Source organism: Carassius gibelio, chromosome A17 (assembly GCF_023724105.1).
Source record: "Carassius gibelio isolate Cgi1373 ecotype wild population from Czech Republic chromosome A17, carGib1.2-hapl.c, whole genome shotgun sequence".
Taxonomy (NCBI): domain Eukaryota; kingdom Metazoa; phylum Chordata; class Actinopteri; order Cypriniformes; family Cyprinidae; genus Carassius; species Carassius gibelio.
In genome coordinates, this window is record NC_068387.1 from 10,395,926 (window position 1) to 10,422,331 (window position 26,406).

The following is a 26,406-nucleotide window of genomic DNA, read 5'->3' on the forward strand; positions in this document are numbered from 1 at the left end:
TTATATGAGCTGGTCAAATTGTACAAATTGTATAATCTGGCCTAAGGCTCTGGTCTATAGATCTAGCAAAACTAGCTAAATGGGCGAAAAATATCATGTTCATTGAAGGAACTCCAGATTCCAGTCATTGTAGGACACAAGCTGATGAGGATATGAGGTGTGGACCAGTCTGACACAGAAACACATGCACAGCTCACATAGGCCAAAGACATCATATTATACAAAAGATAACAAAACGTACTGTGGTAACCTACGTTTATGATGGCCACTATACAACTGTGATAACTTGGTATTAGCAAATGCTGGAAACTGAAAAGCTTAAAGGAGGTCCCATAATAATTTATAATGATTTTAAATTCCTAATAGCTGTGGTAGCTCCGGTTTGCTAGCAGAAGCAAGTTACCTTCAACTTGATGGTAAAGGCGCCAAATCCATGTTCTGTAGTGGTGATACGCCGCCATCTAGTGCTCAAAAGACAACATCACATTCATGAATTGAATTGCGTTTAACTTGTGTAAAACTTTGATAAAGGTTCAACCGCGTATGAAATAAATTAAGTTTATTTTTTAGTTTTTTTTTTTTTTTTTTTCAGATTTGAAGTGTCTGTGTGTGAAATGGTTCAACATTTTCTCATAAAATTTACAGGCTATGATTTGTGTTATTGGGTGGCTGCCGTGCTACAAATAATGAATAGATTTGAAAACGTTAAATGTTAATTGCAGTCATTTAAACCATAAATAAACAGCTTGTGAACAGTCATGTAATGTTATTTTCCTAAAAAAAAAAGACAACAATTTGGAGCGTTGGAGGCCCACATTAACCTGTAACGTTAGAGGGGACTGTACAAATGTTTTCCATATGGGACTTGCGACGTCACTCCCCAGATAACATACATACGTCTGCAAGATGTCTTTTAAAGATGGCTTCATCTGGAAAGCATCTGCTGTGTATAAACTTCTGATAGATGTTTCTGAGATGTCAGATTCGCATACATTCTAAACCACATCTTACAGATATCTTCTAAATGTCTAATTGACATCTGATAGATGTATTGCAGATGAGCAAACTCTCAACAAATGTTTTTGCTGATGTAAATGCAGGCGTCAAACAGATGTCTTCACGATGTACCTGTGCTTTCAGGGTGGATTCAGTTGTTCACTTTTCCTCGGTAAAGTCCCTACAAATGGTGTCCCCTTCTCAAAGTGAGGTGGTGCATTATGGGATCAAATGAGCACATTTGGCTGCATCTGAAAACCTAGGCTGCTGACCTGCTGCTTCATCAGGATTGGGGGATATCAAAGGCAGTGAAGGATTGATATCTGCCTTCAAAAATCGATCAGACAAAGGCATCTCAGGAGACAGGAAGTAACATTGCCTTCATGGCTTCCTACCTTGAAAAATGTGTCCTCCGAAGATTGCATTTTCCAGTTTTCGGATGCAGCCATAATGCCTAGGTTTCAGACACCTCCTCTGGACACCTAACCCTCAAGTTGAGCACTATTAAAGGAAATAAACACACATATTGCATATCGAAAATATACTATATAATGTATCCAACCTAACTGACACTGTAACACTTCGGTCATCGACCAGGCCATCTTCTCCTAAATTCTACTTGCATAAGAAGGATCGCTTTCATGACTTTTAACACTGAGACTATATGTGATAATCATTTAAAATTTATAACTTTAACAATCATCTACTTTTTATAGCGCACCAAAGGGACAGGCGTGCAAAACGCTGACATTACAATAAACTTCAGAGCTGCACAGCTACACTATCAAAGCTATGAAAATAACATTTGATATTTTAATTGCAACTTTTGTATAAGGTTGAGATAAAGACTACACAGATCTCTTCAATTAAAAAAAAAAATTATAACCAATAAAATTGAGGGGAAACTAGACAGGGCTTTCATTCAAAAAATTTTGCTTTAATGCATTTTTTTATTTTTATTAATTTTTTTGGTCAGGAACAACATAACCAATACAACAAACAATTCTGGCAAATCAATAACCTGAAATTGTAGCCATGCGGGTAATACCAAGGTAATGTTGGCATTTTAAATAATTTGCCCCAATATTTCTGTTAATCTTCATCCGTTGCTTCACAAGAGACTGAGATTAAATCATTAACAGTGACGTACCTGAGGTCAGTGAACCTACATACAAGATGCCTTTATTGTGACTATCGTCAGATCCCTTGAAGCAATTCAATGAGAATCTAGCACCAGTTCATCAACACATATACAGCAATAACTCATTCTCTCCAGTGAAAACACAGGAAACGGTGATGTTTTTACGGTTTCAGTACGGAGCACCAGGACTCTATATATTTAAAGACAATACAGTCCTCCTTTGGGTCTTCATCTCCATGAGAAAAATAAACAAAGAAATAAAAATGAGGAAATAAATTGTACACAGCATCTAAGATCAGTCTGAATATGACAAGATCTTCTGGAAGACAACTTTCATGCATGTTCAAGCATTGTTATTTTTTGATGAATTAAAAAAAAAAACCAAATTCAAGTAAAAGGCATTACCTTAGGTTATACAGTATATATATATACAATACATTTTTTGTAGATTATCATGACAATCCATAACTACATTTTAGATATTAATAAATAACAAAAACTAACATTCGAAAGGTAAGACATCCTAACAGTTATTTGCTTTGCTACTATATATATATATATATATATATATATATATATATATATATATATATATATATATATATATATATATATATATATATATATATATGGACACTGTTTATAATCTAAAAGGACTTGCTTTTTTAAAAGCATGTGATATATATCTTTTCATCTCTCTACAAGTGATGTGTTTGTGTTCCTGTATATATTGGATGAGGGATCACTAGTTATTTTGTTTGTCCCCTCCCAGAGTGTCGGAGTGGATGGACTGGTTTGGGAGGAACAGTATTGTGGTAGAGATGGAGGGTTAATTCTCATTATACCATCAGGCATCACTCCTACTAACAAACTTTGAACCTAACAGCTACTCACCCAAAATGAGGGCAGTAAACGTTGAGCACTGAGGTGAGAAATGAACGTCCCTCCACATGAGTAAATAACACCGACTGGATGATAAATCATAAAGTTTTTCACACTTGTGCAACAGTCCAAGCGACTCTTTCCCTGGAAGCAGCTGGGAGAGAGACTGAGAGATGTGCGGATAGAGTCATGGGTGATGGGAGCTTTGAGATGGGAAAAGGTGTTGACAACATCTTCAGTCCACCTTCACGTAACCGTTTGTGCTGGTGGCCCCTGCTCTGGCATCTCGTCCTCGTTGCCCTCCGCCTGTTTCCGACCGATCTTCAGCTTGGCTGGGATCAGCAGCCTCGTCGAAGCGCAACCTAAGCGTGTTGCGTATCACCAGGCGCTCTACAATAAAGGAAGCGCAGAACCATGGCACAGCGTACTCTGCTGTAATCAGGCCCATGAAGTTATATTTAAACTCTGAGTAATCCCATGGACAGGCGTTGAACTGCTGTAGCAGCAAACCCGTGCCAAACTCCCACAGGTATGTCCACAGTGTGTAAATGATGCAGCGGAGCAGCACATTGCAGCGGTCCCGCAGACAAATGTACATGCGCTCTACGATCAGGATGCAGGTTCCGTAGATGAAGAGCGCCCACACGCTGGTCACGCCAGGAAACTTCCAGTTGCAGTTCACCACAAACTCCCAGGCTGCTGTGAACATGACTTCACAGAAGTAACCGTGGATGGCGTACAAGTACCATCGAGAGAGGGCCGTAAGGGGCTCAGGGGTCACTGTGGTTGCCATGATGACTATCTTCCTTTTACTTTGGAGTTAATAGGCATCAGGAAGTAAAAAGAAAAAAAAAAGTGTGTTATAAATCCACATTGCAGCATAGGCTATGTTCTGAATGGAATACTAGCATACTGCATTCTACGCAGTGGACAGTGTAAACTGCCTATTGTTTTTCAAAATAGTAAAACAGCAGTCCACAACCTACAGGTGCCATCTTTGGTTATAGGCACAGGGTTTTTTTTTTTGTTGACAAATTACCTTGGCAAATCTTAACTTATGGCTCTGGAGCTGCAGTTAAATAACATCATGAAATGCAGAAAACTGGCTAGTGATACCACAATTATTTAGCTTAATTAGCTTAATTAAATGATTAAAAAAATACTTTAAAAATGACCACTGGTAAAATATCTGCTTTAAAAAATTGAAATATTTCCTATTTATACGTTGCTAGCAAAACATTTTATGAAAGAAAGTTATGGTATCTATCAATACTGGCAAATGGAGTTATGCAATTTTTAAAAAATGTCTTAGCCTTTGAATGTGAAATATGTTTAAAAAATGTTCAAAATTCTGCCGATATTACTTCCAGTTTAATTATCACATGGAAATGGAACTGAGTGCATTACATTTTAGGATACAGTATTTTACATAGGGTGTTCTGTTGGCAAATCTGGGCCAAATAGTAAGCCCTTTGGGTAATTTGTGCATATAGAACAGGGGTGGTGAACTCCGGTCCTGGAGAGCTGCAGCCCCGCAGAGTTCAGCTCCAAAACTAATTAAAACTCAAATGCCTGTAGCTTTCTAGTAATCCTTCAGACCTTGATTAGCTTGTTCAGGTGTGTTTGATTAGAGTTAAAGCAAAACTCTGCAGGGCTGCGGCTTTCACGTTCACCACCTCTGATAGAGAAAATCAGCATTTGGAACCCAATTTACACTACCTTTCAAAAGTTTGGGGTTAGATAATTTTTTTTTTTTTTTTTTTTTTTTGGAAGAAATGTATACTTTTCAGCATGGATGCACTGAAATGTTCAAACAAATCAATATATATATATATATATATATATATATATATATATATATATATATATATATATATATATATATATATATATATCCCTACTGTTTTAAACATTGATAATAATAAGAAGTGATTCTTGAGCAGCAAATCATCATATTAAAATGATTTCTGAAGGATCATGTGACACTGAAGACTATAATGGTTGCTGAAAAATCAGCTTTTCCATTATAGGAATACATTTTTTTATATATATTTTAAAATATATTAAAATAGAAGGCACCTATTTTATATTGTGATATTATTTTTAAACGGGTCATTTGATGTTGCTAAAAATAACTTTATTTTGTGTATTTGGTGTAATGCATTGTGTTTATGCAGTTTAAGGTTCAAAATACCCATTTTACATATAATGTACATTACTGTTTCTCCTCTATGCTCCAACTTTCTTAAATGCATAATTTTTATTGAAAACTCATCGATCTGAAAAGCAAGGTATGCTCTGATTGGCCAGTGCATTGTGATTGGTCCAGCGTTAATTTTGACATGGCTGGGTTTTATTTTTAGTCTTAGTCTTTATCTTGAGACAAAAATGCTTAATAGTCTTAATAGTCACATTTTAGTCATATGAGTCTTATATAGTTTTAGTCTAGTTTTAATCTACAAAAAGTAATTGAATTTTTTGTAAAATTTTAGTCATTACTTTTAGTTAAAGGTACAGTTTGTAAGACCTGCCACTAGAGGGTGCACTATCAAAACAATAACAATTGTGTGGTTTGATGCCGCTAAAAAGGAGCATAGAGTGATGGGATTTTTTGTCTTCTACCCAACCGCTGACAGCCATCAAATCAGATGGAAACATAAATTATGGATTTAACGCGAGTTCAACAATTTGCGCGAGTAGATTACATACAAAGTCAATGCAAAGACGCGATCAGACTGGATCAGATGCATCCTCGCACGGGTCTATAGACGCGATCCCCCGAGTTTTGTCGTGTATGCCCCATTATACTAATCTTGTTGATCGTTATAATAGCATATGTTTTACTGTAAAGATACGAATCAAAACAACTCACATGTCGAGTAATACACAAGCGAGATCGGCATCTCTTTCTAGTTGAAGTTTGTCGCGAAGCTACGTCCGCATTTGTCCACAATACTGTTTGTATTGTGGTTTCTACATCTGATACAGTAGGTGGCGGTATGCACCTGATAAGCCATGGTTGCAATCTGCCATAAAACTAAAAAGAAGAAGAAGAAGAAGAACTAATGTCATTGACAGGCGACTGCACTGCCCTGTGTCACTGTTTAGAATGAGAATTTTCTCATGATTTACAAGTAGTTAAAAACCTTATGGATATTGTTAGTAATCAGCTGGACAAAATATATACCACTAGCCTAGTGGTTTTTGGATATTTTACAGCAAATATCTTACAAATTGTACCTTTAAGCTGCAGTTACCAATATTTATTTTGGTAGTTATTTTCTATGTCTTAAAACAAAAATAGTCATTAATTCTTCTCTCTTTAGACCAAATCAATTACGCTAATGATCAATTTGAATCAAGGATTGAATTTGGAAAAATTTGAATAAATTAAGACAATTTTCATTTTTGGGTGAACTATCCATTTTTAACAGTACTGAAAAGGGAGCAACTTTCATATATAATATATTTCATATATATAATTCATATATTTTTTTTAAAGAAGCAGGATAAGACAATAAGACAAATATGAAACAAACTAATTTTTCAGATACAGCAGGTTTACTTTACCCTTGTGCTGCATTACGGACATTTTTGGTCATTTGCAGTTAAATTTGGTTGTTTTAATGCAAATGGTATGTCATTTGGCAAAATTGTGACTTTTTGGATAAATACATTTTTTTTTATCCCATTTTGCAAAATATGTAAAATATGTAAATATTTACTTAACATCTTTTTTTGGTTAACATTATAATTACACGGATAGGTAGGAATGCTGTCCCTTTAGGACGGAAGGCAGGCAATACTGACACACATTCAGTTTTCACTAGTGATGGGAAGTTCTGATAATTTCACAGACGCTGAACTTTTATTATCATTCAGCAAAATGAACCAATCTTTTTTCGAGTCATTTCATTCATTTCGTTCATTTTTATCAAAATATAATTAAAATGTTACGTGTTCCCTAACATGTCTACTAGTACTTATGCAAATGTTGATCACATTACAAACAATAAAAAACTATAAGGCTATTAAAAATTGAGAAGATTATTTCATTTCATCTTGGTCTTCAGTCTATGATTTGCTCACCTCTGCTTGCCGTTATGCAAATCTTCCCCCATCATGACATAGTCGTGTGGGGGTGTGTTTAAAGGAGGCGTTTTAGTAGGGTGTGGAGTCTTAACTTTTATAAAAAATATCTCTTTTGGGTTTGAGACTTTAGTCTTTGCAACATTAGGGATCTTATTTATTCATGAACAGCTTGTTACACTCCAAAGAGGAAGGAAAACTTGTAATCGCATCATTTTACTGTTTTTATTGTATTTTTGAACAAAATAATACTTTGTTGAGTGTAAGAGACTTCATATCAGAAATCATATCAGGACCTAGCCTTTCAACAGTAGGTCTTTTTATATTTGCAGAAATTATTAGAGTAGTATACTATTCCAAACATAGTCAACAAAATAAAAATGTTGCATGAAAACACACAGTAACAGCATCTACAATGTACTTTTAATAAATGCCAGGATATAATCTCAAGGAGCATATGAGCTGGATTCATGAACAGGGGTCACTTTCAGACACGAGAGAAAAATAACTGAGCCAATTTACATGAGCCATCAACACTTTCAACTGTCTTCTGCTGTAAATCCAAGTTCATACACATACACACACACACACACACCTCACACACACATCTTAAAGAGAATCATGTGTCAGAGGGCTTCTGAAGGGCTTAAAGTCCTAAAACAGCTCATCTGTGTACAACCAACATCACAATGAAAGTATAGAGGCCGGTCAATTCTAAGGCAATTATGACTGTTTTGATATTCAGTTGCTGCTGAAGATGTGTGTGAAACTGAATTAGAGGAGAATGTGATCTCATTATGGCCTATCAATTACACTTTGGTTACTTGCCATTTTGCAGATGTTTTTTTCTCAGCCAAAGCTGCTTAGAGTCGGCTAATTGTAGGGACAGTCATCCGGGAACACATGGAGGTTAAGTGTCTTGCTCCAAGGGCATCATGGGAACTCAAGTCACTCTATAATTCACACCTCTACAAAGTGTACAATGACATTAAAAATAGATCTGCTAAGACTATTTGAAAAACAAAAACTAATATAGCCCATGCTATGATTAAACTAGACCTAGGATTCATTGGATGGAGAGAGAAACAAACAAGAAATGGAATTAATGGGGGGTGATATTTTACTCAACCTGCTGTCTGACAGTCTCACTGTCCACACTCCACACTGTCAGGGTCCAAAGAGAGCAGTTCTTCTCAGCGTTGCTGCCAATGCTAATGTGGTACTCATGTACTAAACTGAAAAAAATGGGGAAAAAAAAACAGAAAGAGAGTCCTGTTAAATTTAGTTGAGTATTAGCTTTGTTATAAAGGAATGTTAAAAGTGCAAAACAAGTTAATGAAATGCTGTCCATGACCACAGCTATTCATTTTAACGTGCCCCTAAAGTCAAACAATATTTATGTTTCCAGTAATACAACAGAAGTCTATAGGACACGATGTTCTATCATATGTGCTAAAATAACATTTCTGATTTCTTGTTCATTACGATTTTTGTAAATAGTATGATGCATTTTTTTTTTCAGAATTTCTTAAGAATTTTTTTTTTACATTAATATGATTGCATTATTGTTTTAACTATATTGTTATTGTATCATTTAAACAATACTGTTAATAGACATTGTTTTGTCTATTATTAATCAAAAACTAAAAAAAGAGATAAAAAAAAAACACTTAATTTGAAAAACAATTTTTGCATTTTATACTTGGAAGCTCCATGAGAGTGCAGCACACACTGCTAAAGGCTAATATCCTGCACTCTAATGGAAAGACCATTATAAATTATTAATCTATGCTTTGAGATGAGACAGCTCTTGTGCCACAATGGAAGACACAAGTGCTCAGTCATAGAGGCATTACCAATAGTTTGATAGGAGCCCAATGTACAGTAAGTTACAGTCTTTGCATGTTACCTGTTTACTGGCCTTGCAGTCAGCATTGCTATTGATCGCCTCCTGTCAAACCTCATCTACCTGAACAGACCAGTCACTGCAGACAGCCTGGCCATCATTATACCACTCAGACATGCAAGCTCAGCTGCACAGAGCAGCTTCAAAGCAGAAAGACAAGTGAAAGTGCTTGTTTATGTGACAGTGGATGATAAAAATTTGAATTTGTCTTGTAGTGAGGACATAAAAAGGAAGTTCATATATGCACTGTATAGCGCATCCAAAACCCAAAGCATTCCTTTTAGTGTGGTTACTGTTAACTAAAATGATTAAAAATCATTTAAAAAATAAAACAAAATAAAATTACATTTGGTAACACTTTAGATTAGGGAACACATATTCACAAAGAGTCAATCAATTTACATATAAAATATTGGTCACAATTTTCTAAACAATAAGAGTATAGTGCATCTACTAATAATTAGACATAAATCGTTTTTTACCAATGCAAATAAGTTTAAGATGAAGCATTGCGATACAAATGCCAACGTGTATTTGATGTACACTTTTTAAAATCAATACATCACAACGTTAACGTTTATGCTGATGCGAATCGGTGAATCTTACCATCCCTACTATAACAGGATATAAATAATGCTAATTCCTTTAAGAAGACACAGAAGGACAGCTTGAACATTTTACAAAATATCTCCTTTTGTGTTCCATGGAACATAAATAATGGCATAAAAACATTTTGCATTTTTCGGCGAGCCCATTTGAGTTCTACAGGAATTTCAGACATAAAAAAGGCTACAGTATAAATTTTTTTTGTTTGTTATTCCCACTGTCCTTCTTTTTTCAGTATCGTTCACAAACCTGCCAAAAGAACAAAGCCATATCAATTGCAGGGACAATATACTGTAAATTCCTCTTTTGACGCACTGGAATGACCGGCTCTGATGCATTCTTATTGACACTATTTCTAAAGGTGACTGATGAGAGCTCTGGTCTCTTGCCATGAGTTCAATCCACTCTGCACAAATATAAATGGCAATGGATCAATAGCACACACAGCTCAGTTACTCTAGATATCACCTTGGCTCCAGCTCGCACACAGCCTTCATTCTTCTCCTGAGGTACGAGCAGAGCTGCTGAGGAGACTCCAAAGGGCTTCTAAAAGATGATCATGTTTCAGATGGAGGCAGAACTCGTTTCATTAAATTCTTCAGCATGAGACGGACAATTCATACTGAGTTTCACTCATCAGTGTTAATGAGGCACAAATGGAACAAAATGCTAAACAATAGTAGTTAAAAGCTTTTAGTAATAACGAGTGGCTAAATAATAACAGACTCATAATTATTGGTTGACTGGGTTTTTCAGTGGCAGGTGTCAATACTAACATAACATTATATGTAGTAATAATAATAATAATATGTGTGTAGGTGGGGGGTAGAGAGAAATAAGCAAAATTGTAGACATTAAATAGGGCTAAAAATTGATTAATTGTGATTATTCTATTTCAAAATGAAAGTTTGTGTTTCATATATTATATATAAATATATACATATATATGTGTATTAATTTATACATACATGTATATGCTGTCTAGAACTACCCATAAAATCTTCCCTAGCATTATTAAGTGATTAAAATATAATAAATATATATTTTTAAAGGATTGAAAAGTACTGTAGCGCTACCAATAATTCTGCATTGTTATTGTTAACTAATTAATTTTGTTAACTAATAAATATTTTCTGTTATTGGAAATTTAATTTAATTAAAAAAAATTATTAAATTAAATATTAAATGGAAAATTGAAATGAAAAAAAGGCTGCCTTTGCAATTCATTGAAATAAAATGCTTTTCAAATTAATTAAATTACTCAAGACTAAAATTAAAATAGAGGTAAATAGAGTATTTAAACACAAAACTAAGACCACTAACATTTTTATTAAAACTGAAAAGTAAATTAATAATTACAAAATATTAATAAATACTATTATAAGTGTATAAATAATACTAAAATAATACTTTCACTCTACCATGCTAGTTTGATATGGTCTGGCTCCAGCTGTAAAACATATCTCAGTGAGGGCCACGCTCATGTTTAGGTGGATCAGGACCACCCAGTCCCGCTCCGCAATCGGGCCTGTTATATACTTTATACTTCAAGTGATTATGAAGCAGTCCAAGAGCTTATCCTTTTGAGTTTGTTCCCCCGGCAGGACCACAAGTATGTCCCCGACCCATATGGGTCAGCACCAAGAGATTAAAAACTTCTGAGCCTTAATACAGAGGGTTTGTCACATAACAGCACCAAGCCACAGTGATGCTGACAAAGACTGACACAGAAAGACTTCTTTGATTCCGACATGAAGAATAATGACGAACCAACATTTAAGCTACCATAATTACACGTCTTATTTTGAGAGTCAAGACTGAGATGTGGGCAAGTGAAACCTGCGAGTGGATCTGATCTGCCACACTGAACTCCAAATCCCCAGTTTTAATCAAGTAAGCTTTAAGTGTCTTTGATCTGGGGCTTCAGCTTAGCGGTCTGAAATATGAGGACAGAGTCAGCGTAGTAAATATTGACCCATCCAGACTATCCCGGAACGACCTCTTAAAGGGCACGTATCATATTTATATACGCTTAACCGTACTGTATACAGTACATATTAGGTGACTGAGATGGAAGAAGTGAGAAGCCAGCGCTAAAGGTTGTTTATTGACTTGATTTAGCACCTCGTGTATGTTGACGTTCAAACGAATTGTTAGGGATATGTAAATCTGAGGGTTTTTCGTGTGAGACTGAATAAACCGCAGTCGTGACAGCAGCAGCGCAGGCCTCCATGACAACCGAGCCCTGCAGCGCTGCGTCGCCTGCGCAGACACAACAACACAGTCTGATTTATACCTGCACGGACTTTAAGCTCCTCATTATAGTGACAAACATTGAATAAAGTTCCCTGTTGCTCCCGTATATGAAAACATACAATGATATAGGCAGGTGAAACATCGCAATTGCTCAAACTTAAGTTCGTTCGTAATTAAGGGATGAAGTGCGCGATGGAGAAGGCAGCGTTGACTTCCTCCTTCGCCTGTTTAGGTGATAACAGTCCGTTAAACAGCGAGCAGGTGGCCGAGAAAACGTTCAGAAAGGTGCAGTGAATGACACCGGTGTAGTTCGTGTGAACTGTGGGATGACCGATGCTGGAAATCCGAACAGGTTTAATGAAACATCCTAAAAGCCTGCGGGACTTAACGTACCTTATTATTGTGCCGCCGCTGTGGATATGGAGAAGCCGGGCCTCATTTCTGTAGAATTAAACAGAAAATCGCTGCACCGGTTGTCTCTCAGAGTACATTTGTAGCCGGCTCTCGCTGCTGTCCGGTGATAACTGACATATTTTACTTCACTGCAGCAGTACAGCACACACTCACACACCGGCTCCGTCTCAAAACACAGCGAGCTGCCTACCTACCTAGTGGCGACGTCCGATTCGGCATCGAATCATTCTTTTGATTCGGATCTCTGTGATGAACTGGTTGAATCGGTTAACTAAACTAGTCTTCGTGAATCCGACTCAACTGAATCATGAGTCGTCTCATTCGAGCATGCTTGATTCGATTCGCAATGAGCCGGAGAACGGAGTGATCAGAAGATGCGACTGTAAAATGGCAATAACCAAACTATTTTTTTTTAGCAGTAATATCAACACACATACGAAACAAACATAGTTTTATTAGCATTTTATTAAAACGTGCAAAATCTTTTCACCCATTTATGTAAAGTATTGTTGTAATTTGTACATATAAACAATTTACATTGTAAAATGTAAAATACATTTAGGACCTAAATTGATTTTTAGGAGCTGAATACTGAACTGGGAAAAAATAAATAAAAGAACACCGCTATTAATAAAAACCACGGAATTGTACCTAAATTCTAGAACACGTGACAACGTCATATTTCAAATAAACAGTTCGATTTACACATACATACATATATAAACTGTTTGAATTGCTTTAGGAAAACACAGACTTAGTACTTTTGGCCTTAATGGGAACATGCCATCAGTGGATCTGAGCTCTTTTTTTTTCCTCAGTAGACTGTCTAGGTTTGTAGTTCACTAGATTTAAAGACACACTCATATCAAGTGTCCACTGTTAACTGTTTCACTGCTGTTTTCATCTTCAGCGTCAATCTTGTGTTATAATACATATGAGCCCCATGACATATTGATGCCATTATCTTTTATACAGTATTAATATGGTAAAAATGAACCACAGGCAAAATTTAAATATTGTGTCCTAGGGTATAAGATCAGAATACAGCCGGTGGGGACAAGTTTTGTTGGGTCAAAGACGAGTCCATGTCCTTAACCAATTGATGTCTTATCTTAATTTTATGTTGCACTTCTTCCTCTTTCATGTTACACATGACATGAATTCGACTGCACTAGAAAAAAAAGTCCAAAACGTCAGAGTCCCTGTCAGATTTGAAACCAAATACCCCAACTCTAGCTCCAGGGCTTCGAGCTGAGAGCCCATGCAACTGGACACAAGGCACTGCAAATGTAAAACTCAAGACAGTGCCCGATTGTGTGGCAGTTATATAATAAAAATCACAGGTGCATATCAATATCACAATTAAGTTGAATTAACACATTAAGTATGAGGCGTCTTATATTAAAATCCTGGACTTTACTTACAGCTATAAACATTAATGCCCTGTGGCTGCTGGACCATAATCTTTTCTAGAAAATATAACCTCACTTAATAGGACAGTTCACCCAAATCTGAAAGTTCTGTCATCATTTACTCATGTCATACCAAACCTGTAGAACCAAAAGAGAGGTATTTTAAGGAATGTTGATAACCAAATGTTTGGTACCATTGACTTTCACTGTATGGACAAAAAACACTGAAATGGTTTCTTAAAATATCTTTTATATTCCACAGAAACAAACACAGGTCATACAGGTTTTGAACAACATGAGAGTGATTAAACATCAGCTTCTTATTTTTGGACTAAATATCCCTTTAATAACAAATGAAAAACATTAAAATACTGTTTGCCTGATATCTGTGGTGTCATTTTTTCCCCATCACAATTGACTCCAAATGTCAGTCTCTTTTATAAGGAATGAAAGTATACTCTACCGTTTCGGTTTTAGATATGATGGCAGTTCATGAAAACATGTCTATAAAAATATCATTCCCCAGCTGTTGTCCAAAAATACATCCTTTAAACCGCTAAGCTCAGTATCTTTGGTTGCAAGTGTCAAATCATACATTACTTGTTAACAAAGTCAGTCTGTTGTAGGTGTATACATCCTTGTCATTTTAAGATTTTAAAAAAAGTGTTCGATGAGTGTGTGAAGCTCTGCGTTGGCCTAAAGATATCAATATTTGATAAGCCAGCTGCAGAGTAAACTGGGTTGTATGTATCACATATCCCCTGGCCTGAAGCAGCGTGCATACGTGAGGAATAACTCACAAACCACACTATGGTACAAGCTGATTCTTAAGAAGATGTATCATTGTATTAACAGGGTAGTACCTTTCCAAAGTTCCCATCACCTCTCTATATATATGCAAGAGAGAGCTAGGGAGGTTTCATTACAAAAAGACATTTCAAAGAATACGCTGTGTATGGCAAATCCATTACAACAAGCTTTGATAACCACCAAAGGCCCAAAATGCGCCACTGTACAATAACGACTCCCTCCTGTTTTCATTTACATATTCACAAAAGAGAAATTACATACAGGAGCAGTTGCAATACTCCTCAAAAAGGTAGAAAAAGAACGTTCTGTTGTCTTTCTGAATAATTTAAACTAGGGGTGCTCCGATCACGATCGGCCGATCGTTAATGCGCATCTCATCAGTAAAGCCGGTTTTCTAATCAGCGGTAAATTCCATCAGGTGCGTGATTTCACATAGAGCAGCTGTTACTACACAGAGCCGTTGTTAACTGAGAAGATGCGCCAAAAAACGCTGAAAATGCAGTGGATTTGCGCATCTTCTCTATTAACAATGGTTCTGTGTAGTAACAGCTGATCTATGTGAAATCACGCACCTGATGGAATTAACCGCTGATTAGAAAATCGGCTTTACTGACGAGATGCGCATAACGATCGGCCGATCGTGATCGGAGCACCCCTAATTTAAACCACTGTGGCAGGATGGGCTAACAGAACCGGAGAACACAAACATCCAATTGAAGAGAAACAGACGTCATATAGTCCTTCACATCGACTCGGAGCAGACATGTAACAAAACAATGCAAAAGACAAAAATGACAGTCCGTCCCACCTTTACATTATGATTTGGAAGGAAGTTTTTTTTTTTCATGAAACATTTTCTCAAGTCGTTAAAAAGAAAATGGTTATACTTGATAAAAAAAAAAAAAAAAAGAATAGTAATAATAATTGTAATAATTATAATTACAAAGACAGAAGTAACAGCCGATGGTAAATAATAATAGTAATCAGTCCTGTACAATCAGGTCAGTCCTGCGATTGGCCACAGGCTGATATGTCAGGGCTTTGCAGTCATTTCAATGGCTTCAGCTGTAAAAATGGGCCGCCTGGACAGAGCTTTCTGACCGCAGATCCGTTCTTAGGTCCATCAGTCGCTGAGAGCTGAAAAAAAAAAATCGCTCGAGTCACCTGAAAATTAAGCATTAAAGAGATGCTGTCAGAGTTTGTAATAGCACACAAGACTTAAGTTTTTGATATTGTAATAAAAACATACATTTACAATATTACAAATAATACAATGACATAAGCTATTTACAGTATTTAAACTTACACCTGAAAGTTACACATTCAAAATTCAAAATATCCCTATTCGGAATGAAAAAAGAAAAAGGCCAGAGAAGATCACATTTAGGAGTATTTTTAAGGAGTAGGAGGAGTACTGTTTAAAAGTTTGGGGATGGTTGGATTGTGTTATTAAAAAAAAAAAAAAGTGTATATACATATTTGATATTTGTTTCGGATGGAAAGTTTTTGGTGTTAGATTTTTAAGATTTAAAGCTCAAATGTATTAAATGATCTACAAATTGTACCCACTGAGAAAATGTGCATTTGAAAAGTTCAGGAGAGCTGTACCTGCTCATCTGCTCAGAGTGTAGCAGTCCGTTGTTAAAGCAGAGGTCAGTCCAGCTCATGAACCTCATCCTGCAGGCCAGAGGGAGTTCGACATGCTTCAGACACCCTCTTGGCCATTATTTCCCACTGAGGAGCCAGAACTTTGGGTTTGGACCCTGACGCACATAAAGAGAGAAAAAGAGGAGATGAATCCATCTAAAATTGTAAAATTTATAAATAAACAATTTACAAAAAAAAAATCACACACACACACACACACATATATATATACACACACCATTTTAAGTACATATATTTGTATTTTTTTGATGTATATTCAATATTGTGTGCATTTGTAAATACTAAATAGCAACAGCTGAAAACTCATTTCTTTTGTCAACATTTGACTGTATCCTTTGCTTTCTCTTTCCTCAATCCCTTTCTGTCCAGCATGTTCTAATCTGAACAATGTCTGAAACCTCATATTACAAGCACTTCCTGTGTTTATTTTTTTATCTTTATGATGAATCTGCTGTTTTCCGCAAATGTAAGTTTCTTTGGATAAAAGCGTATTCTAATTGAATAAATATACTAATTATGATAAAGTAGATAGTCATCTTTATACACGTTGTTAAATGAAAAAAAAATTTGCAACTTGTCAAACATTTTGCAATTGTCCAAGTTTTATTTACATATAAATAAAATACATACTATATGTACATATATTTGTACTGTGAATATAACAGTCTCAGTATGTTAAGAAACAAGATAAACTCTTCTATACATGTTGCTAAAAAGTATTTGCATATATTTTTTTATTTTACATCAAAACACACACACACACACACACATATACTGTATATATATAGTGCATACATGTACATACATTTGTTTTGTGAACTGCATATTAAATATGGTGCATTTCTAAATATTAATTGTGATAAAAGAGGAGATAAATTCATCTATATGTTAGTAAAATTTATTTGCAACTAACTGCCAAAACAAATACATAAAATGTTATATTTATATAAAAATAAAATGCATATACTACAATATGAACATATATTTGTATTTTGGTTTTTAATAAGAGGAGATAAATCCCTCTATACAGATCACTAAAAACTATTTGAAACTACTTATCAAAAGACATGTTTATTTACATAGAATTTGAATAAATTGTATAATATGAACATACATTTGTGTTGTATATTAAATATTTGGCAACTGCAAATATTAATTGTGCTAGAAGAGATGCATCCTAATTATAATATAATATAGAGTACAGTACAGTACACTATAGTATAGAATGGTATAATATAATATGATATAATATAGTACAGTACGGTATAGACTCCTGAAGAGTCATGTCATACTGGTTCTAAGAGGTACTACATGCACTCTTCTGCTAATTCCATCTTTTACATACAGTTATACATGCTGCTCACAGCACTGAGGACCTGGTTTGAGCACGGCAACATGGAAATGACCATGTGCCATTTATCACAACCATATCAATCAGTGCATTAAGACCCCCAAATATAAATTAAAATATAATATAAAATAAATCTGAAAAATCAGTATGGGGCTTAAGAAACAGGATTTGCTGCTTTGGACAGAATGGTGCCAAGCTCATCAGAAACGTATATAACTGCTGAACATTAGTTTCTCTCCAAAGCCTTCACAGAGACAAGAGAGTAATGAAGCACTACGTGACAGCGGATCACACATTAGTGTTCATAATGATTGGGAAGCCCTTCTTTTGAATCTACGGTTACAGTGCCTTTAGTCTGTGTTTTTGGGATCTGATCTCCCGCAGGACTAATGATCCATGTGAGTCACTGCTGATCCGTTACCATGACAACCCTGAAAGCCATTCGGAGATTAAAGCAGCACGTGTGTGTGTGTGTGCTTTCCTATATGGGGGTTGGTGAAGACACGAGTGGGAGAGTTTAACAAAAGTGAATGAGACATCGCAAAAAGAGTAGGAAGAGAGTGTGTTGCGTGGGCAGCACAGAAAGAGTGACTTACACACACAAGCCGATGGCTTACCATCCAAACCGTTGTGCTGCTCGTAGCTGCGTTTGCCCAGGATGGTGGGGGAGCCGTTGTTGAGGATGGGCGTGGATTTGATGGGCGTCAGGCTGCCCACGGAAATGGTGGCTCCTCGTCGAGGGTCTAATTTGGGTGGGCAGGGGTGGGCCTCTGGAAAATGGTTTGAAAAGACATGAACAAAATGGCTTTGCTTGAAAATGTGAAAAAGAGAATTTGAAGGAAAGACAGCTTCACTCACCCAGATACCGAACCACTGACTCTAAAGGCTTCCTTACTGTCTGCTTGAGAGACGGAGGCTTTTTGGACATATCTGGCATCCTGATGGCACCTGAAATAAGAAATGCCTTTACAATTCTGTATTCTGATTAGGTTCGTGTGGTCAATGACACATTTTATTTTTAATTCAGAAATACAAACACACAGACATAAAATCCATTTATTTTCTTTAAAACTCATCTTGAGATGCTTTTCATAATATTTTGATAATTTTTTTGAGGCAAAAAAAATAAAAATGCTTTTTTTTTTAAATCAGGGTGGAACAACTTGTTAACAATCTTAATAATAGAGAAAAAATATATTTTTTTAAAAAAAATGTATGGTAGTTTACATATTTTTTTTTTATTATGTATACTTTTTTACTAGAACTTCTTAAAAAAATATGCAATGAAGGGGTTTTGATGAAACATTATTACTGTAAAATTAATATGAATAAAAATAATTTGTTTGCTAAATCAGTTCTGCAGTACAACCAATATACATAAAAAATTAATCTCTGACAAGATCAATAAGTTTCTTAAAATATCAGATATCAAATGATGGTTACAAAACATTACATTTTTGTGCCATTTCTAAGAACTTGTTTCATGTTTTAAACTACATACAAATAATAATAATAGATACCCTTATTTGTCATTGACCCACACACAAAAAAAAAAAAAAAATTATATTTATATATATATATATATATATATATATATATATATATATATATATATATATATATATATATATATATATATTCCCTAAGAAATACCGTCATAGCAATTTAAAGTTGAAGTGCCATATTCCCGTCTCACAGCAGATACTCACACTCTGTTTTGATAGCGGTAGTGTTGACAGGTGTGTACGGGTGTCTGGCCAAATATCTGGATCTCAACAGGTCCTGGCAGACGCGGCGAGCAGCTTTCGTCAGCTGAGACGTGTGCAGGTAGAAAGCCTGTCTGGTCTTAACGGCAAACTTTGGGCTTCCGCTGTGTCTCATGGGCAGACCGTGAGGACTCTGAACACAGACAGCCAGATGAAAGTCAAGTTCTGCGTGACTGCAAAATCTAAATATTGCATTTCACTTTAAAGTTCAAGTCCACAAATTTCACTTTTAAACATCTTTTAAACATAAAAGACAAAGTTTCGCTCGTTCAGAACATTCATTTAACAGTCACTTAGAGGCATAATAAAACAGAATTGCACAGTAAAAGAAAAAAACTGACTAAATAAAATGACTCGGGGGAGAGAGCTGAAGAATTGACTCTGGAGCATGTTTGGAGAGAATCCACTTCACACCCACCATGTTGCTGCGGTTAGGGCCGGGCCTCTCTCCATCCAGTCTGGTTGGCATCTTCAGACCTCCGTACTTTTTCCAGTAAGTCCAGCAGGAGGCACACAGTCGGCACTGCATGTTGGGCGGCCCCCATGAGTACCACTGATACGAGCTAGTGGCTGCACACAAACAAAACACATCAAACTCCTTCCAACAACACTCTGCTCTACTCGCTGTAACCTCAAATAATACTAAAGCTGGCACATAATAGAGAACAGGATTTATCCTCTCTTTTTTTAAATAAATATAAGTCAAATAAGTGCTCAGCTACTTTACTGTATTCATGCTGTACTGGTTGGGACACTATTACTTGCTTATTTAATGTGCAATTATTCCAAGAGGTTAATCAAACATGACAAATGTCATTTAATGCAGAATAGTGTTACTATAGTATTATTTGTATTTATTGATATTTTGAATTATTATTTTATTTAGCTGTTTCTGTCATTATTGTTTTATTATTATTATAAAAAATATTACTATTTAACTATAATTATCTAAATGTCTTTATGATTCATACTAACTATAATTATTTTGATTTAAATATTAGTTTGGGTGTGTGTGTGTGTTTGTGTGTTGATTGGGTCTGTGGGAGTTTGACATTGAAAGTGACATGACAAAGTTAAGTATGGTGACCCATACTCAGAATTAGTGCTCTGCATTAGATAGATAGATACAAACTGCCTAAATTGTATAGAATAAATATACACAAATTTCAACTAAAGCTACATAAGTTACTTAGTTAAGAGCAGCGAGTGATTCTGTCCTTTTCTTTTATTGCTTGATTAAAATTATTAACAGTCTAAGAAATGCACGGGTTATGCCCATCCAATATTTTCTTGACCATTTACATTCCCTCAAGACATAACAAACTGTTATACGTCGATACTCATCAAGACAGCCATTCAGAGATTATTTTGTGCCAATTTTGTGCCAAAGACGTGAAAAATAACTCAATTTGGTATTTGCTTGATGTCTCAGAGTGTGTGCACAGAGACGATTTATGCACGAGTACCGCATTGAGATCTCTTTTGTGCCATCTTATGCTTGTATAGCTAAAAATGTTTAAACTGACAAGCCTTAAAACACACGAGAATGATTAACTTCCCGATCGTTCAGATGGATTTAGGGGGGTTGAAGCCCACATTAAATTAAATTAATGCATTTAGCAGACGCTTTTATCCAAAGAGACTTATAGTCCCATTCAGGCTATCAACTTTTACCTATCATGTGTTCCCGGGGATACGAACCCCCAACCTTGCGCTTGATAGCGCAGTGCTCTACCATTTGAGCTATAGGAACACTATTATGGGCTAGAACCACCCCTGTCACTCACTATACACCATGACAACTACACAATTTGTAGAAAGAGAAAGCTAAAAACCATCAGAAGAGAGCGAAAACTAAAAGAATGATTAGATGGAGATGGATGACAGAGCAGCATGCAGTAAGGAACATTCATATCTGGGAGATACGTCAGTGAAAATCACAGGCTTCGCTTATCCTGTGTGAATGCTCCCCAGATAATACTAATCCCGTGCGAACAGAGCTTTAGTGAACAATAACAACACTGATGCAGAATTCATCAAGGTATAGCAGAAAAGAACTGACTGAAACAGCTCTCGCATGCTCTGCCCAATCCGACCGGCTGGCCTGGTGATCCCGGAAGAGCCCCTGCTCCGTTCACAAGCCCTGGCTTCACACTGTTCACGCTCAACTGGTTAGGGTTGGGCTTGTTACTGTAGAAAAAAGGCCATGACAGTTACTGGATTTCATCTGGTCAAAGTGCAATCACTCAAAGCTTATGGTGAAATGCCAAATCCAGGGTTGAGCTTCAACCTATTGAAATACTCACTAGTTTGGGATGTAGACCTGCTTTAACTTGCTCTCAGCCTCGGCTGCTTTTAATCGTTTCTGTACGAAACAAGAGCCAGTTAGTCTCAATGTCAAAAGTTTTCAACTTGTACACAGAGACTTGAGACAGCCGTGCTGGATTACCTGCTGAACGTATCTGTCTGTGGTCTTCCACATGTAGTAATACTCAATGATGCTGGTCAGAGACTTCCAAGGAAGCTGGAATAAACATTTTTGTAAAAGATAATTTAAAATTAATACTAAAATCATAAACAAGATGGCCGTTTATTACATTTATAACCCCATTTAGGTTACAAGAATTTACTTGCATTTATCTTTGAAACACAAGTTAAGATATTTTTATGAAATCTGAGAGATTTCTGCTCCTCCATTGAACACTCACACGGTCCAAAACTTTGATGCTTAAAGACATTGTCTCTATAAATTGAGCAGTTTAAAGTCTTCAGAAGAGACATGATCAATTTACATAAGGAACATTTAGGCTTGTTTTCCCCACAAATGAACACTGATCACGAGAGAACATCACATATGGTAAATATAGGTGAAGGTTTGGTTACATGGGCTTTTAATAAAAGGACAAAAAGGCTGAGAGAATATTAAAAAGTACTTTTATTTGTGTTCTGGAGATGAACAAAAGTTTCTGACCTTTTAAAATCCTCACACATGAAACCGTTCAAATCAATGACTGATGCAGCTGCAGTGACTCTTTAGGTGCAGCTCACTGCAGGTGTAGATTATGAGTGAACCATAATTACAGTTTTGGTCTTCCATACACAATTTCAAATGAGTCATATGGACTCTTTTATGAAGCTTTTTTTTTGGAGTCTTTGTAACTTTTCTTAATGCATTAAAATATTTAAACATAACAGTTGTTTTGCTTCACAGAAGGCAATCATATAGATTGAAAAAGCAACATCAAATGGGTGTGTAAATGATTTGAGTTTTCATTTTTGGTGAAACAAATCTTTTTTTTCTAAGGAAGTCTGTTTGTGATGGCAAACTTCCATTTCCCATCCTTTGTGTCCCTGAATAAGCTGCTTCACTTCTTTAGGGTGTGCCCATTTTCCATGCCTGGCTCCTCCCTGTTTCTCTAAGTACAGATTTCTGACTGAAACCCAGAGCCGAAACACTCAGTGCTGCACATACACCCATCAAGCACCAGATGGCAGAGTCAAACACACACTTGGCACACTCTCTATCCCCTAAACAAAGGCAGTTTATCAGTCATCACTGCCACAATTACCTTAGCATATGCTGTTCAAATCTTTTCAAAGCCATGCTATGCTTTAGTACAAATAAGAGAAATTCAGCCTGATCACCCTTCTGCTTGTGCAAACACCGCTTGGGATGAACTTACAAAGTCTTGCTGGATATCAGTGAAGTCTTTGCCGTATTTCTCCAGCGCTTCCTCGAACAGGTTGGCTTCGGATGCGCTCCATTCCTCCATTTCATCCCGGCAGAGCACCGGCCCACCCTGGGGTACGAGTGCCGCGATGGCCCGCGTCATGTCATAGCCGTTCTTATGCAACGTGTCCATGGCGTGAAACTGAAAATCAAAAATTTTACTTAAGAAAACATCATGAACGACGGCTCGAATTCAAGATTCGTCATCCAAACATCCAAATTGTTTTCAGCAGAAAATCTGAATTGCTCAATCCTGGGAACAACATTGACACTAGATGAAGAGGAATTGTGTGGGCAGCTTGTGTATGTTTATGCATGGAGATATTGCCCTCTGGCATCTTTCCTTCATTTTTTGTACACAACGGGCAGAGTTGGGTGGCTGGAGAGTGGAAAGCATGCTCTGATGTTCTTCTCGTACAGCGTATATGCTGAGACTGAACACTGAGCTGGCAATAGGCCTGTCGCAATTATTACATAATCGCCCAGTGGGGATTATTTGAGATGATCACTGTGCACTTTAAATTCTAATCACATTTTGCCACTCATATTATGAGTCTGAGCATCCTGACAGAAACACTAGCTCAAAAAATGGCATGAGTTTGACTGGCCAATGGCATTGTTGAACTTTGGCACACATTACCTTTAAGCAAAATGGAAATCAGACACACTAAGATTGATAGTAAAACCAAAAATGCAAATTTTTAAAGTAGCCTTTATGTGGAATAACTATACATTTAATTAAAAGAATATAATATCTAAAACACAACAATGCCTCGTTTTTCCTTGAACAGGTGTTAATGGAATAACATTTAGACTCCAATAACTTAAAAAAATATATTGACTGAACTTCAAAACAGTTCAATTATTCATTTAATTATTCAGTCTATGTTGTTTAATACAATTCTGACTTTAAATAAACTATTACAAACCGAGTAGATATTTTTGTTGACTACTTTGACAGGATACTACAAACTAACTAAACTAAATCTTAAATTGACTTTCGGCTGATATAAACACATCTGTGCTTACACAACAAAAGGACAAAAGGTTTATTTTCCATTTCTAAAAGGAAAAGGCGGCTCCTTTTTTTAATGTATCACACAAGATGTTGGTTTAAATGGCCTTTCACTCTCTGCGCTAGTTCGTGGATACAAACTGAATCTGTAATTGCATTTGCATTTTTAATGCAATGTGCATCCATACGGTCTCTTTCCCATCAATATATTCTATCATCCTTTAATTGTCCACATTTACACTAAATCTGACTAAAACTAGATCATATCCTGCACACATTGCTTCTCCAAATCAATTATTCTACTATCAGATATGAATCATTTCTGTTAAAAAAAATATAATATTAATAATAAATATAATATAATATAATATATATATATTTTTTTTTTATTTTTTTTACTGTTGGCATTTTCTGTTTTTAGTGTATTATATTCCAGTTTGTCTATACAGGTTATCAGACAAAAGCTAAATAACATGCAATGCCAAAGATAAGATGAGAAAAGATGATGATGAAAAATAATGATATAATAATGAAAAAGCATCACGGATGTTCAGGATTATCCATCGTATTAGCTAGGCTGTATTCAACATTTTAGAATAAGATGAGAAAAAAACATTTATTATGCCTCTGTTGACAGGATTAAATGTCACAACATATTGTAATGTAATGCATTGTGAAGTATTGTAATATTATCTGGCTATAATACAACATCAGATGTTTGAGTCACTATAAAGAACAGTAAATCTGTAACATTGGCGGCCATCAGAATTGGACTGCCATTAATTAGTATGAAGCTGCTGAGCTTTACTACAGTGTGAAGTCTTCCAGCAGCGTGTGGAGCGTGCGCGAGTGTGAGATGTGCTGTACCAGTGTGATGTCTCTGGAGGCTGCCGCAGCGCTCATGTGCAGACTGGGCTGCCGAACTGAACTGCTGCAGTCTAGAGCCCGCGCAAACGTACCCACAGACCTGCAGGGGAGGGGCGTGGGGGAAGTTGAGAAAGAGAGGGGGAAAAAAGTGAAAGAGAATGAGTGAGAGAGATCGAAATATGCAGTTCGAAATAACTTGGTATAGAATAGTACTAATATATATATATATATTATTTGGGAGGCATCTTCAGAATTTCATAGTGGAGGTTTTTGTTGTTTATTGTATTTTAATCTCAGTGATATGTTCACGACAGTCTGACACAGGAAAAATAGAGCAAATCTGTTCCTGCTGCAGAATCTTACCGAGCCACGACGAGGAACTGGTCGATCTGTTTCTCGGTGAGGGGGTTGCTGGGATCCCACACCTTCTCCTCCAGTTTCTCCAGCTCCCGACCATCATCCTCTCCTGACAAACCAACACCCACAGATCACAATCACTACACGTGATGTTTCGCTTTCTTCCTGAAGCCAGCTTTCACCTGATGTGAACTTTATTTAGTTCTTACAGTTAGTATAACTGTAGTGTAACTACATCAATATAATGACCAAGATGTTTAACTGGGTGCTATCTGGCATTTTGAGATTATCTCAATCGGGTATTTAAGTCTGTATGAAATCACAAATTGCAAATCTCTATTGTGACAGATTACGATGCAGTTCAAACATCATTAGAAAACTGACGTCACTGCGAGGAGAGGGCATGTCGATACTTTTAGTAAAGATTATAAGGGTGCATAAATAAAAAAAATAATGACTTATACAGATAAATCATTTATAATAAACACTGCAATATTTCATATAAAAACAAGAATTGTCCATTTTGAATTCATGATGCCATGCTTGGCCAAGTAACAAGTATTTACCCTCTTCTCCTGCTTTTTAACGGATAACATTCTTCTAATTCAGTTTATTGTTGAGTCTATTCTACATACAGAAAATATTGTCAAATCATGTAAACTCTCATCATAAAATGGCATTTTCCTTTCATAATGTGATACATTTACAAGTGAAACAATATTCCTCTATCTGTGATTGATTTAGGTGATTTGACTTGGATCTTTTTAATAAATCAGCTGATTCAGTTCACACAAACTGCTCTAAACAAATGACACCAATCTATGCTGTGTTTTCTAAAAAGCAATGGGAGGCAATGGTTTCTATTATCTATTTATGTTTATGATGCTTTGGGGAAAAGCAAGCTTGGTTTATCAATGATCCGAATAATTTGCGAAGCTTGAAAGCTCCAGTTCCTATTCAATATCTCTAGATAGTAATCAGCGTCCAGTATATTTTAAAACATGCTTGTTTTGCATTAAACAAAGTTATTTTATCATTTAAAACAAATCAATAAAACCACCAATATAGGAAAGTGTTGAATAATTATGATTTTTTTAAAAGAAGTCTCAAAAAGGCTTAAAAAAAAGCTGCATTTATTTG

The 26,406-nt window shown here is 36.0% G+C and overlaps 2 protein-coding genes across 10 annotated transcripts in view; both read right to left on the reverse strand.

The window, feature by feature from the left end:
• Positions 1 to 1,909: 1,909 nt before the first annotated feature.
• On the reverse strand, positions 1,910 to 12,496 carry LOC127933229 (transmembrane protein 229b). Of its 7 annotated transcripts, none has more exons than XM_052530046.1 (3): positions 12,270 to 12,496; positions 8,238 to 8,338; positions 1,910 to 3,831 (listed from the first exon to the last, which is right to left on the reverse strand). In XM_052530046.1, exon 3 carries the CDS (start codon positions 3,810 to 3,812, stop codon positions 3,255 to 3,257), a length of 558 nt encoding a protein of 185 aa, XP_052386006.1. In that variant the 5' UTR covers positions 3,813 to 3,831; positions 8,238 to 8,338; positions 12,270 to 12,496; the 3' UTR covers positions 1,910 to 3,254. The 7 variants fall into 7 exon arrangements, 4 of the variants coding, with proteins under 4 accessions (XP_052386006.1, XP_052386003.1, XP_052386004.1 ...); XM_052530043.1 differs by having other exon boundaries at positions 8,238 to 8,343; XM_052530044.1 differs by lacking the exon at positions 12,270 to 12,496 and adding an exon at positions 9,018 to 10,554 and having other exon boundaries at positions 8,238 to 8,343.
• Positions 12,497 to 15,149: 2,653 nt separating this feature from the next.
• The window catches only part of LOC127933228 (metastasis-associated protein MTA1-like), a 43,537-nt gene continuing 32,280 nt past the window's right edge, over positions 15,150 to 26,406 (reverse strand). Inside the window, exons 7-18 of one of the 3 annotated variants that reach the window (XM_052530041.1) lie at positions 25,273 to 25,375; positions 24,910 to 25,009; positions 22,981 to 23,169; positions 21,747 to 21,821; positions 21,604 to 21,662; positions 21,360 to 21,487; positions 19,716 to 19,867; positions 19,241 to 19,430; positions 18,390 to 18,479; positions 18,128 to 18,301; positions 16,121 to 16,275; positions 15,150 to 15,649 (exon numbers count right to left, since the gene is read on the reverse strand). In XM_052530041.1, coding sequence (XP_052386001.1) covers positions 16,166 to 16,275; positions 18,128 to 18,301; positions 18,390 to 18,479; positions 19,241 to 19,430; positions 19,716 to 19,867; positions 21,360 to 21,487; positions 21,604 to 21,662; positions 21,747 to 21,821; positions 22,981 to 23,169; positions 24,910 to 25,009; positions 25,273 to 25,375 — 1,370 coding nt within the window. In that variant the 3' untranslated portion in view covers positions 15,150 to 15,649; positions 16,121 to 16,165. Of the gene's footprint in view, positions 15,677 to 16,120; positions 16,276 to 18,127; positions 18,302 to 18,389; positions 18,480 to 19,240; positions 19,431 to 19,715; positions 19,868 to 21,359; positions 21,488 to 21,603; positions 21,663 to 21,746; positions 21,822 to 22,980; positions 23,170 to 24,909; positions 25,010 to 25,272; positions 25,376 to 26,406 lie in introns of all 3 variants that reach the window. The other 2 variants (XM_052530040.1, XM_052530042.1) reach the window with 2 other exon arrangements.